This window comes from Podarcis muralis, chromosome 10 (assembly GCF_964188315.1).
Source record: "Podarcis muralis chromosome 10, rPodMur119.hap1.1, whole genome shotgun sequence".
Classification (NCBI taxonomy): Eukaryota; Metazoa; Chordata; class Lepidosauria; order Squamata; family Lacertidae; genus Podarcis; species Podarcis muralis.
The window spans coordinates 34,949,633-34,961,783 of record NC_135664.1 but is presented as its reverse complement, the minus strand read 5'-3'; the positions used below and the strand labels follow the sequence as shown (position 1 = coordinate 34,961,783).

At 39.3% G+C, this 12,151-nt stretch overlaps 1 protein-coding gene across 8 annotated transcripts in view; it reads left to right on the top strand.

Annotated features, from left to right (window-relative positions):
• Nucleotides 1-12,151, top strand: part of OSBPL8 (oxysterol binding protein like 8) — a 68,300-nt gene that overhangs the window by 34,102 nt on the left and 22,047 nt on the right. For 4 of the 8 annotated variants that reach the window (XM_028745334.2, XM_028745335.2, XM_028745336.2 and 1 more), the window contains exons 5-8: nt 6,493-6,563; nt 7,077-7,103; nt 8,711-8,806; nt 11,142-11,243. In XM_028745334.2, coding sequence (XP_028601167.2) covers nt 6,493-6,563; nt 7,077-7,103; nt 8,711-8,806; nt 11,142-11,243 — 296 coding nt within the window. Of the gene's footprint in view, nt 1-4,018; nt 4,167-6,492; nt 6,564-7,076; nt 7,104-8,710; nt 8,807-11,141; nt 11,244-12,151 lie in introns of all 8 variants that reach the window. The other 4 variants (XM_028745340.2, XM_028745341.2, XM_028745342.2 and 1 more) reach the window with 3 other exon arrangements.

Sequence of the window (12,151 nt, the reverse complement as noted above, 5' to 3'; positions counted from 1 at the left end):
GAGTGCTGAGCTCGTTTTCTCCTTTAGAATCTTATGACTGCTGTGAGGTTCTTATGCCTTTCAATGCACCATGCATGAGTAAGAAATATGAATTAACAGAGGAAGTAGCAAACAAAGTAAAAAAAATAATCCCAAGAATGGATGTTTGTCAAAAGCTGTGTGTTGTGGGTTATGGGAAAGAATAATAGAATATTGTTGGCACTGAAATGTGTTTCCACAGTGTAAAAAGAGTGCCATCATATTGACATAGGAATACGCAGTGGAAACAAATCACATTGCACTTTGTTCCTGCTGCCTTCCTGATGTACAGAGTGCTCAGGAGGGTGGGGCAGCAAAAGAGGAAGGGGAGATAGAGATCGATAAAGAGATCAATAAAGAGATCAGGAAGAAGAAAAAGATAGATAGTGAGGGAGTTAGGCTGGGGAATTTGGAGCAGGGATATAAGGAAAGGGAGAAAGATATGTAGGATTTAGAGGTAAAGCTGATTGATATAAGGCTGATATAAAAAAGACTTGACAATGGAAATTGATACAAGGAGGATATATGTAAAAGTTCACCACTTTATACGTGACAAATTTATTTATTTATTTAATAAATAAATAAAAACTAAGTTTGGGCAGTAGTGTTCCACTATCAGCTTTGGCCTGGAGATTTAAAAGTGGCATATTTGTGTCTTTGTTGAACTGTTTCAGACTTCAAGTGAGGGCTCACGTGATGGGAAGTTGCTCAAGTTTAAAAAAAACACACACACCTTGCCTATAGAAAGCTAGATGTTGCAAAGAAGGATTACAGTGTAGCTTTGTCCCTGGTATTGTGCCTTTCTGTGTGTCAGAATTTTTTGTCATAATGGAACATTCCATCTTGCAAGTAAGTCTGTTTCTACAGCTAAAAGCAGAACATCACAGGCATGTATATATCTCGGCAAAACTAGGTCCGAGTGCGAACTGCCTTTCCAAGCAGGCATGCCAAATCACCAAGTGATTAGAGACCTCTTTAAGCAGAAATAAGCTACAGTAATAGGGATTAGTATGAGTGTTCAACATGTGATTCCTGGGGGAAAATCTGTAGAAAATATTGGTGCTGTAGCATAGATGTAAAAAAACAACCAAACCACAACAACCCTCTGCTTCAGAATATTGAATCAAAATTACATACTAACGATTATGCTTTCTCACCAGATATCTTCTGATTCATGTTTATCTATAATAATAATAATAATTTATTACTTGTACCCCACCCATCTTGACTGGGTTGCCCCAGCCACTCTGGGCAGCTTCCAATAGAATATAAAACACACACGATACACCAGACATGAAAAGCTTCCTGATAGAGGGCTGCCTTCAGGCTATGGGAGGTTGTACAGTTTGTTATCTCTTTGACATCTGATAGGAGGGCATTCCATAGGGTGGGTGCCACTACCAAGAAGGTCCTCTGCCTGGTTCCTTGTAACTTCACTTCTCGCAATGAGGGAACCGCCAGAAGGCCCTCGAAGCCTGGACCTAAGTGTCCGGGCTGAACAATGGGGGTGGAGACCCTGCTTTTTTTGAGTAGTTAAACCATATGACAGATTTGGGGTGCACTCCTTTTTGAATGTTTACTGTCCATTAGTATTTGCATGGCTAACAAGTGGAAGAGGCACTTACCAAGGAGGGTCAGTGGCAAGAGGGAGGGGAGGGAGGGGTGCTTAATCTTCCCATGCAGGGTGATTTATTTTCACAAAGTTTCTTGGTTTTCTCTCTGTTGAGCTTATTTCCAGTTTCATGGCCTGGCTGGGGAGATACAAATTTTAAATAGCCAGTTGGATTTGTAGGGTAGAACTGGTGGACAGAGAATGGGTTAAATACTACTGTTCCCCCACCCCACTGATTTTCTCCTTCAGGTGCCTCCCTTTCCCACTTTGGTGTTGCTATGGAAACCATTGTTTCTCTTGTAACCTCTAGTTCCGTCCTTAGATCCCTACGCTCAAGAACAGGTTCTGTGGGTGTGTTAATATTATAATATGTATCATTATAATAAATAGTGAAACTGCACTTTTTTTTCTTTTTAAATAGCATGACATTTCCCATTATTAAAGTGATAAAAATATAATGTGAGCCTTTGTGGTACAAAGGTTGTAACAGATTGTACATATGAGAACTAAGTTCTGTCATAGCTTTCAGTTAACAGTTTTCTAGCTGTTAAGGGGATCTAAGCTGTGTCCGTATGTAAGTTATATGGATTTCACATACAGCGTGAGAAATTGAGAGTGAGATGCATGAAGAGTATCCAAAGCAGAATATCTTATTGCGGAATGTTGGCACTGTCTCACTTCTATACTGGAAAAGCAGGCAGGAGGGAAAGGAGTCTAACAGGATGTGTGTGACCTTCTGTGTGAGCTCAGAGGATGAGGATTCCCCATCAGGTCAGGGAGGGATGTATTAGTGGTTTGTGTTCTGTTAATGGGTCAGAACATTTGGTATCTAGTAATGAAAAGCAGGAGATCCAAAAGAATATGAATAGAATGATGGTGGGCCTTTCTTTTACACACACGCATACTCTCTCTCTTTGCCATTTTGGGAGACAGTAATTGTGTGAAAAGCAGGGTAAAAATATAGTAAATTAATATATTTTTATTGTATAGCTTAAACCTGACAGTTGCCAGATTTAAACGGATTTTTTTTTTAAAAAAAAAGTCTGTTATATGGTACAAATAGTTGGATCTAAGTCATTTCTGTTTTGTTAGTCAATGAGATTAAATAGTTTGAAATCTTAAGAATTTTCTTGATTCCCCCCCCCCCCCACTGAACAAGCTTTTAGATTTCTTGCTATATTTCATTTCGTGAATTCAGGCAAAATGATGGCTTAAAAAAACAACCTTGGATCTCAGCTATAGAATATCTGTTGGTTTTTTTAATGACTCATCAAAGGAAGGAGAAATTGACTTGAAAGGGGATTTTTTGAATTAAAAATGTTGTATAAAGTTAGACATTTTGAATGGAAAGCAGGCAAAACTGACCACCTAACTAATTTGCATGATGAGCAAGTGAAGCAGTCAAATGCTTGCAAAATTTTGAATGAAATTTAATTTTAAGCGTAAATTCTGTTTCAATTGTTTCCATCAAAAGAGTTAGCCTGTGGTTTCTGAAGATAACATTTTTACTTATATTTATTGAGTATTGTTGTTGTATAGTGTTGAGCAAATACCACAGCTTGTATTTAAACATGTTGAAAACATGTTCAACTATTTAATGAAAAAAGTGACCCCCCTTTCTCTGGAGTTGTTAATTATGTTAAAAAGCAAAGTCATCAATAAACACTTTACACTTTTTTGATACTTGTTACTCTGTGCTAAATTCTGGAAATTGCTGACGGAAGTTCTGACTCCTGTATCAGAAATTATTTTGGCAAGGGTCTATTTTGTGGTATTGCTTAAATGATAGGAGTTAGTGCCTGCCTTCTAAAATGTACCCTAATACTGCATTCAGAAGTAGTGCTTTTTCTTTCAGAGCCATTTATGTGAGTTCTTGCTGGCTAATGCTAGTTAATCCACAATAAAAAGTACTGAAAATAAATGGGTTTCCATTTAAATTCTTTCTCTGATTCTCAGTAGTACTCTTAATTTTCTTGAGTGAATTTTAGAAGTATACTCATAATTGTTCTGTGTGCAATAAAATAGAGCTTGAATGATTAGGCAGCAAAGGAATTTCTTTAATAACTCCTCCATTCTGATGTACTTTGTCATGACAGTTGTCTGGTGCCTGCAAAACAATGAAGAGTAACAGCTTGTTTCGGGGCATGCTGACTGAAATATGACATGTTATTGATGGAGGAATGGTAGCAGCTTGGATTGAATTCATAAACATCTCTTAGCTTGGTTACAAAGTTCAACAGCCTCTGGCATCTCTCCTTGTTCAAAGTGTGCACATGGCACTTGATCTTTGTGGGTCTTGCATGCTGCTAATCTGAATGTGAAGGGAAAAGACTTTCTGCAACGTTCTTATTCCCGTCATCCTTCTGAATGAAAATAATCATTATACAGAGCATCTAACTCATGAAGGCAGAAGGTCCACAGCGACGTAGGTTTTCTTCATGTGCTGGAGTTTCGCTGCCTCCACGGGCTGATGGTCGGAAACTTGTCCGGAATGCTTCATTCGGAGGATACAATGCACTTTCACCAGTCTTCCGAGGTTTGTTTTGTCTCACTTTTTAATGTTCTCATGAAAATATTTCTTGTAAAAGCTTCTACAAATACTACTTTATTTAAAAAAAGCAATTTTCTAAGCTGAAAAAGCACCTGGATTCACGTTGCATAAAATAAAATGAGATTTGGAAATAATGATTCATGGTTGGCATGTGTTCTCGGGCAGCGCTTTCTTTAAGTTCAGCATAAAGAACGGAATGCTTTATTGTAGATTGCGTGTGATTGTACATGATGATGATGATATTATATAATGAGAATGATACTTGACTGAATATGGGTGGTGTTTTTCTTACCTGCAATTTAAGAGAATTTTCAACATACTGGAATCTACAACCAAATGATTTTCAAGTAAACGGAACATGGCTTCTAATTAGGTGCAGGTCCTTTTGAAATCTGGAGTAGACAACATAGCAGGACTTTTGACTGTTAGAAGTAATCTTAAAATGTAAAATTTGAGGCCATGTTAATCAGTGTTGTGTGCTTTAATCCTTACATTCCTGAATAATAACTTGGAAATACTCATAATGTTGTATATCTAGTTTGTATTGGTTCTAATGGACTTGATCAGTCTTGAAAATGCACAATTGCAAGGTTACTGTAAATGTGTGAGTTAGTACTACTGTAAAAATTGATTTATTTAAGACAATTGCAACCTTCAAGCTAATTTCATTTTAATGTACCTATTAGTTGTCTACCTCTTCTTTTGTAGTTAGTAGTTTCAACACAAACATGATGTGAATCCCCTGGAAACTAGAAATAATGCTCCCTCTTTTCATGTTTTTTTGTGTAAGTAATAAACGTTTATACAACAAAACAAAGGACAAGTAGGTTTGCTGTACTTCTATAACTGAAGCTTCAGTCACTTATTACAGAGTTCTGAATGTAACCACAACATTGCATGTTTCATTTTCATAGTTTGGTGTTCATGATATCTAAACCAAGCCAGTAAGTTGCATAACAACTCTTGTAAGGAAGTATGTTGTTACTTTTACTGAGTTGATGCCATATCTTACTAAAAATCCAGTTTGGCATTTAGAGTGGTTTAATACTCACATATGACAAAGTGAGATGTATGTGTGCTAGATCTCAAATGCAAGACAGTGTAGTTAACTTAGGTACTGCAACCTTACCTTAATTATAGCCTTTTACATGAATTATCTGGGCGAGGGAAACACAATATCTGTTATTATGAATTTCATGCTGTTGAATATGTCAGGAGTTGGCATTTGATTCACATTCCTTTTCTTTTTTAAAACCAGTTTATGTGCGTGTAACTTGCTCACTGACTTTGTATGAAGAGTAGAGCACCCTAGACATTAATTGTGGTGTCATGAGCCCCATTCTCTAGACATATCACAAGGTACATGAATGCTTGGAGCAGTAAGATATTGCGCACTGGCCCTTGCCCCTTGGCCATACAAATGTCCAAAGAAAGGCTGTGCATGTAGAAGTTGCTGCCAAATCTCAGTTAATCCTAAATTGTTCTTGGAGTTTCCTAAGCTCCTGGTAAGTTTACCAGGAAGATAACATTTGCAGCTAATACTTTCCTGAGGAATTTCTGATTAAGATAAGTGAATTCACTTGGCACTTTGAAGAATGTAGTTACTCCGATCTGCCTTTACATGGAGTAGAAACGGCTTGTTAGCACTACTCTCCTTACTTGGCTTTGCACAAGCTCTGCTTCATTCTGTTTTATGCTCCATTGATTAGTTCACATCCCTGGATGTGTGTGGTGGTATGGTGTGAATATGATAATGCCTAACCCTAGCGGCTTACTCGATCATGAATTTATTATTAGATTCCACTTCCATCTTATTTTTCTGGTGCCTGATGAGAAGGCTTTGCATTGTTGGAACTGCTGTAACCTGGGGCTGGGCTGGCAAGCCAGTTCTCCTGTGGACTGAAACGCTCTGTGCTTATCTATGTTGTGCTACGTGCTACTAGTACTGTAGTTGGATATTTTCATATAACTGAGTAATTGAGGTATCTCTGAATGCCTGGAAGGTAAAATACAAATGTATTAAATTGGGGCAGGGTTGATAACTACCATTCATGCTTTGAGCTTTGTAGGTTGGGAACATAACCACTTTTGGACCCTAGGTCTCACACAACATGGCTTTAATATTAAACAAAAAAAAATCCTAGTTGTAAAGGAATTACAGAAACATTTGGTGAACAAATGGTGACATATACACCATGTCCCTAAGTATATTTGGTCAGAGTTTTAATAGCTTTGTCTTATTTAGGATTTCAACCTTAATGGCATATGGGATACACTGATTTTTTTGCAACCATTTCAATTTCTCTTCAAGGTTTTGACAGAGGGAAGGATGATGCCTCACAAAGTAAAGATGATTCTACGCAATCAATGTCAAAAAGCAAGGTGAGCACCTTAACCTTCAGACAGCATAGTTCAGTTTGATGCATCTTAAGTGAGCTTGGATACGTAGTTGCAATTAATTTAATCTTTTCCCTACCTATCTCATTTGTGGCTTATTTTAAATAGTAAGGTGAATTATGTTTATGTGTAATCTTTGGTTATAGCACAAAAGCAAGCACTAATATTTGTTTTTAAAGCCAGTTTGTGAAAAAAGTGAGGGCTGCTCAGGAGATGCAGTGGGCCTTTGGTGAATTCTATTAGCTACCTGGTTAAGTATGAGGCATATTATTTTAGATGAACTAGCCATAGCTGGCAATAGGCATTGGAGCCTCCAGTGACAAGGCAGAATCCACAAGTAAACCTGCAACTTATGTGCATTTCACTTGTGCACATTCAGCTTTACATGCATGTCAATTAAAAAATAGAAAGGGGGTGGGGTTCTGGGGGAAATGACTTTGGGAAACCTCTCTGCCGTTGAATCCAATGAATTTTGACTATACATGATTTTGGTTTTAGGCGCAATCCCCAGAACATAGCCCCCAGGTAAGTTGCGGGTTCTACTGTACTACATGCTATATGTTTTATGGTGAGTGCAACTCACACTTGAACAAGATACAAACTACCAAGCCATAGAACCCTTCTCAGGGTTCAGGCTTGGTTTTTGGCTCCCATCCAGACCACCCACTCATCCCCACCCCAGGCACAAGTTCAGCTTCTGAACAGCTTCATCTGCTTCTGTTGGAAAAGATATAGAGCAGAGTGCCTTGATGATGACTCATCCAGAATCCTTTGATGATGGCACCCAATGACTTCACTTAGGTGTTAAACAGCATGGAAGACAGAATTGATCCCCACAATATAATTCCCGTGGGAACAAACAGAAATCTCCCAGAGCGGTTCTCTAAACCTGGGCCATCATATAGGGACAGAACCACAGTAATACACTGCCTCCAACTTCTGTTGAATGGAGCCAGTCCATGAGGATACCATGGTCAATGGTATGAAAAGCCATTGAGAGCTCAAGGAGAATCAACAAGGTTGGAGTTCCTCTCCTCAGACAAATAAAAAGCCAAGGTGACCAAAGCTTTCACTGTGCCAAATCCAGGTTAAGAAAGTATGTACTTTTGTATGTGTACATGTGACTGAGCTTGGTGGATTAGAGCTTTTGTCTCATTTTCTTGAGATTGGTGGGTGTTTATGTGTGTGCTCTCTCTCTTTCTTTCCCTCCCTCCCTCCCTCCCTCCCTCCCTTCCTCTGACTGTCTCTGAAAACTTAGTAAAATAGTTTTTTTTTGGGGGGGGGTAGCCTTAATTTTAGCCAGCAGATTTGGCTGGTTCCTGGGCATCTCAGTATTAAACAATTTGTGTCAATAAAACGTGTTTTGCTATACAGGGTAACAAATGCCTTGTAACTCATCCAAAGTTTATTTTTAGTCAGTACTAGATGCTGAGACGTTCCTAATGAGTTAACTTGGTTATATTATCAACCAATGTTGAGTGATGATAGACTGCTAGAATAGCTCTGCAACTCTGCAGGGTTCATCTGTCATTCTCAACCAGTCCCCCCCCCCCCCAAGCTATTGGGTGGCACATGCAGAGAAACCATTTTTAGAACTCAAGGCAGGATAAATAAAAGCCATGTGATGCCACAGCAGCATGTTTAATAAAGAAATATTTTCAGTGGTAAAGGCACTTAAGGTGAAGTTATGGATCTCTAGAATTAGGGTGTTTGGGGGAAAGCAGGCTGTAATAATGTATTTGAATAACACCGATATAACAGATTCAGGGAGCAGATCTTAGGCTGGAGAAATTCCATGTTTTCCTTGAGGGGCCAGGGGGTAAGTAAGTGCGTAGGTGGCACTGGACACGTGTTTGCATGTGTAAAGCTCAGTGGACAATGTCAAGTTTTTGACTCCTTTCTTCAAGCTGGGTTATTGTTAAATGATATGACAGAAGAAGCCAACGTTTTGAAGTACCACACGAAGGATTCATTTACAAGCCCTTTCTATGCCTTGATTAAATGAAGCGACATAAAGGGAGCAAGCAGCAATCTGAAAAACTTATAGCTTCTATGTTTCGCTTGAAGTTTGACTGAACAGCAACTGCTCTAATCCTTCATTAATTATTTCCTTGTGTTATGTATATTTTCAGTCAGAATCTAAGCTTTATAATGGCTCTGAGAAGGACATCACAGCCTCCTCCCCCAGCTCCTCTACTACCAAGCTCACAAAGAAGGAGTCTCTTAAGGTGAGTTGCTTTCCAGAATAGAAAACCTACCATCTCCAGCCTTTTGGCTACGGAATACGACACCTCTCAGTGGCCTCAGAAGATAAATGTGAGATACACAATAACTTTAAAGAAATGCTAGAACATTCCAAGATGTGCTGCTGTTTCTTCAACCAATGTTGTAATTTTCTCCAGAATTCACTGTGTTTTTCTAGCCTGAACATAGCCCTCTAGTTCTAGAGTGTGGGAGAGGACACAGAAGAAGCTAAATTACTTTTTGCCCTCTGCAGGTCTGGTACTCATTGAGTTTGTAAGCCTGTTTATGGGCTCACTTTCATGCAGGTATTATTCAGCCTTATTAACTCCCACCTGTGGTCTAAAATGGTGTAGCCCAGACATGACTTCACCACCTTTGTAAAAACTAGGCTACAGATAAAGTATATATGGGCTGCTGGTTGCTGCTGCTAGGGATGCACAAAAGCTGTCCATCACTTTGAACGTGGTGTGACTTGTTTCTGCTGGAAATATTAAATATGTTACCAGCCCATTACTACTTTGCTGAGTGAAAAGCGTTCCATGGGTTCTTCCACCCCACTGCCTCTCATATTATTTATTTATTTATTTATTATATAACATATTTATATCCTGCCAACTTGAAATTCAAGGCAGCTTACAACATTAAAAACACCAGTCATAGTATAAAGAATAATAAAAACAAACTGCTTAAAAAACAATACTTAAAATGCATCACTATATCTAAAACCAGCAATTAAAATTTGAACTGACAGCAGCAGCAGCCCAGTCATCAGCATCGTCCGCACCTTAGTTTCCAAATGCATAAAGCCTTTACAGTGGTGCCTCGCAAGACGAATGCCTCGCAAGACGGAAAACCCGCTAGACGAAAGGGTTTTCCATTTTGGAGGTGCTTCGCAAAACGAATTTCCTATCGGCTTGCTTCGCAAGACGAAAATGTCTTGCGAGTTCCTGCAGGGTTTTTTCCCTCCCCCCCCTTTTCCCAAGCCGCTAAGCCTCTTATCAGCTGATCCGCTAAGCCGTTTAACAGCTGATCGCTAAGCCGCTTATCTGCTGCTCCGCTAAGCCGCTTAACAGCTGATCCGCTAAGCCGCTTAACAGCTGATCGCTAAGCCACTTATCAGCTGATCCGCTAAGCCGCTTATCAGCTGATCCGCTAAACCCGCTAATAGCGCTAATCCGCTAAGCCGCTAATGGGCTTGCTTCGCAAGACGAAAAAACTGCAAGACGAAGAGACTCGCGGAACAGATTCTTTTCGTCTTGTGAGGCACCACTGTACTGCAAAAGTAAATTGTTGCTTCCTTGCCTGAACAGAAGTAGGAGCCAAGCGAAGCCACACTGATCGTATCAGGAAGAAGAAACTTTGTTTGCTGATTCTCTGTCCACAGCACTACTTAGGACCAAAGATTCCAATAAGCAAGCAAATAAGATCCAGAGGCTCTTGCTAGGCAGAGTAGAGACTCTGATGTTGTACTTAGCCTGATAATATGCTGGGTGTCTATTCTGCCATGTGGATCTTATGAGGGGGAAAGAAACATTGTTTGCTTATCAGATCAGTCAGGAAGCTGGTCTCTGTTCTGTCTAGCAAGAGGTGAGGTGTATGCCTTAAACCAACCTGCATAACAAAAGCAAGAGCAAAGCCACGTGGATATTTTCTGATCAGAATCTCCCTGCTTTGGCAGGGAAGCTTATTGCTATGCTGGATCTGTCTTACGCCTTACAGATTGTGCAGGCAGAAAGCAGCTTTTACTTCATAGTAAAGCCTTTTACTCTTCTACGCCAGCTGGGAGGTGGCAGGGGCTTATGCCTTGCAGATTGGGCAGGCAAAAAAACCTGGCCATTTACTTTGCAGTAAAGAGTTGCTTCCTGCCTGCAAGCTGGGCAGTGCATTCTCAATATATTACAGGGTAAAAAAATACGAAACATTTATTGCGGTCGGTCTGGAGTTCATAGCAGTAAGAGACAAAATATCAATATATCATAACCCACCCCTACTTCAAGTCTCCAGATGTTGCTGAACTCCCATCATCCCTGACCATTGGCCATGCTGGCTGGGGCTGATGGGGGCTGTAGAGTTAATATCTGAAGGGTCTCAGGTTCCCCATTCATGCTTTATATGAAATTGGTTTGAAGGCAGTATTATGTAATGCCACTTCTTCTGATAGATAAACAGCTGTCCTAAAACTGTTGCGTTTTCTTCATACTACTATGGATTGAACCAAGCATGTTGCAGTTTGCTTTGACCTTTGCATTTATAGCTCCACGACTTCCATTTTCTTAAATTTCTTACCCTCTGAATTTATTGTTCATTCATTATTTACAGGTTCAAAAGAAAAATTACAGGGAAGAGAAGAAAAGAGCCACAAAAGAACTACTTAGCACAATCACAGACCCATCAGTCATTGTTATGGCTGACTGGCTGAAGGTCAGGAATTATGCGTAATATTGAGTGAAAGTTGTAGCTGCTGTTTATTTGTCAGAATGTAAAAGAATTCAGATCCTAGTTGGTTGCTGATTGATGTTTACCACTAGAAAAACTCCATTAATTATATCCCAGAGGCTCAGTACTTGATGCATAGGGAACCAACGGGGACACCTTGCCACTGCTTTACAGTGGTTGCCATGGCTACATCTGTCTGCAGTGACTAATTGAATTGATGATCACTTTATATTAAATACAATGTGAATTATGAGTGATTCCTCTGGAAACAGGAAACTGTTACTTTAAAACAGATTCCTTCTTGCAGACTCACCAAGCCACATTTCATACATGATAGCATAAACCTCTGGGAGTTTCAAATGTGTGAATTTCAATGATGATATGAATAGCTCCAGGAAGAGGACGTAAATGTAGCACGGGTATCAAATAATCTAAGCTGCTTAATGTCAGTGTGTTTCTTGCATGTCACAGGAGAATTAAATTACTTCTGCTGATCAATAAAATATTCCACCTGAACTCTTGTTGTTTGTACCTTGTTTTCCTGTATTGGCTAAAGTGTAAGGGCTGTTAACATACTACTTTTTTTCATTGATTGATCACATTTGTATCCTGCTCTTCTCAAAGGAAATGTTTTATCCTCACAAACCCATGAAAGTTAAATTAGGTTGAGAGAGCGTGATTTGTTCAAGGCTACAAAGTGATCTTCGTTTCTGATTAGGGATTTGAACTTGCATTTCATATTTCAAGTACATTCCCTAACCAGTAGGCTCTACTGGTGTCAGTTGAGACATATTCTGCAGGCATGGGAATCATCCCAAGTTTATGTATTTATTTACATATGTAAAATAACTTCTGACATAGTAAATTAGTTTTCATTTTAAAGGAATACTGTC